This window comes from Bison bison, unplaced genomic scaffold, assembly GCF_000754665.1.
Source record: "Bison bison bison isolate TAMUID 2011002044 unplaced genomic scaffold, Bison_UMD1.0 scf7180017864180, whole genome shotgun sequence".
NCBI classification, from domain to species: Eukaryota; Metazoa; Chordata; class Mammalia; order Artiodactyla; family Bovidae; genus Bison; species Bison bison.
The window spans coordinates 6,853,419-6,854,464 of NW_011494752.1; the positions used below are offsets into that span (position 1 = coordinate 6,853,419).

Here is a 1,046-nt window from a genome sequence, read left to right on the forward strand (position 1 = left end):
ACCAAAAACGCAAATAAAATAAAAATTCTTTGCCTAATTTCAAGGTCACAAACTTATTTTCTTTTGTTATTCTCCATTGCTTTCTTCTAGAAGATTTCTTTTTCTTTTGCTGTTCACATAGAGTTTTTTAGATGCAGTTTTAACTTTTAACAAAGATGTCTATGTACATGATTTAAGAGGCAAAAAATTTACAAGGAGTGTAAAGAAAAGCAGCAGTCCTGTATCTCTCATACTTAATTTCCTGCACCCCAGAGCCAATGATTTTCAACTCAATCAGCTGATATTTTTGAGAGATTCTCCATATCTCTAAATAACAAATTTTGTTGCCAGTTCTTGATTTTTCAGTTTTGGGTATTCTCTTTTGACTTCCTCATATGGAAGATGAGGATTTAATTCTTTTCAACTCCTCAGCTCTGTCATTCTGTCACACTTTCAGTCCCACTAATCTCTCAGTAGGTTAAATGTTAATTTCAGCTCAGTGTTTACCCTATTTTGATTATGCACCTGTTATTGGTGTCTGAGGTGTGTAATGTGCTATGGTCTTTTCTTTTTGTTCTCCTGGAGTTAATCTTATTCTGTTGTTGCTGAGGCTCATTTACTTTTCTAGGTAATGATCACTATTTCAACCCATTGTCCAAATTCCCTGTCAAGACAATCAGGCACATCAGATATTATGTCAGTTTCTGCTTCTTGACGCAATCTCTTCTGCAGACCTTTCACTTACCCTAACCCTGAGTAATTGTGTTCTAGCCCCAGTGAACAGCTCTTACTCTGGAATCGCTTTTCACCATCCACCTTCATCGTCATTCAGTCGTTTAGTCGTGTCTGACTCTTTGTGACCCCATGGACTGCAGGGTTCCCTGTCCTTCACGAACTTCCAGAGCTTGCTCAAACTCGTGTCCATTAAGTCAGTGATGCCATCCAACCATCTCATCCTCTGTTGTCCCCTTCTCCTCCTGCCTTCAATCTTTCCCAGCCTCAGGATCTTTTCCAATGAGTCAACTCTTTGCATCAGGTGGCCAAAGTATTGGAGCTTCAGTTTCAGC

The 1,046-nt window shown here is 39.0% G+C and overlaps 1 protein-coding gene across 1 annotated transcript in view; it reads right to left on the reverse strand.

Annotated features, from left to right (window-relative positions):
• LOC104990840 (histone H2B type 2-E-like) overlaps nucleotides 1-801 on the reverse strand; it is a 2,902-nt gene extending 2,101 nt beyond the window's left edge. The window contains exon 1 of the mRNA XM_010843156.1: nucleotides 771-801. Coding sequence (XP_010841458.1) covers nucleotides 771-801 — 31 coding nt within the window. The remainder of the gene's footprint in view (nucleotides 1-770) is intronic.
• Nucleotides 802-1,046: the final 245 nt, after the last annotated feature.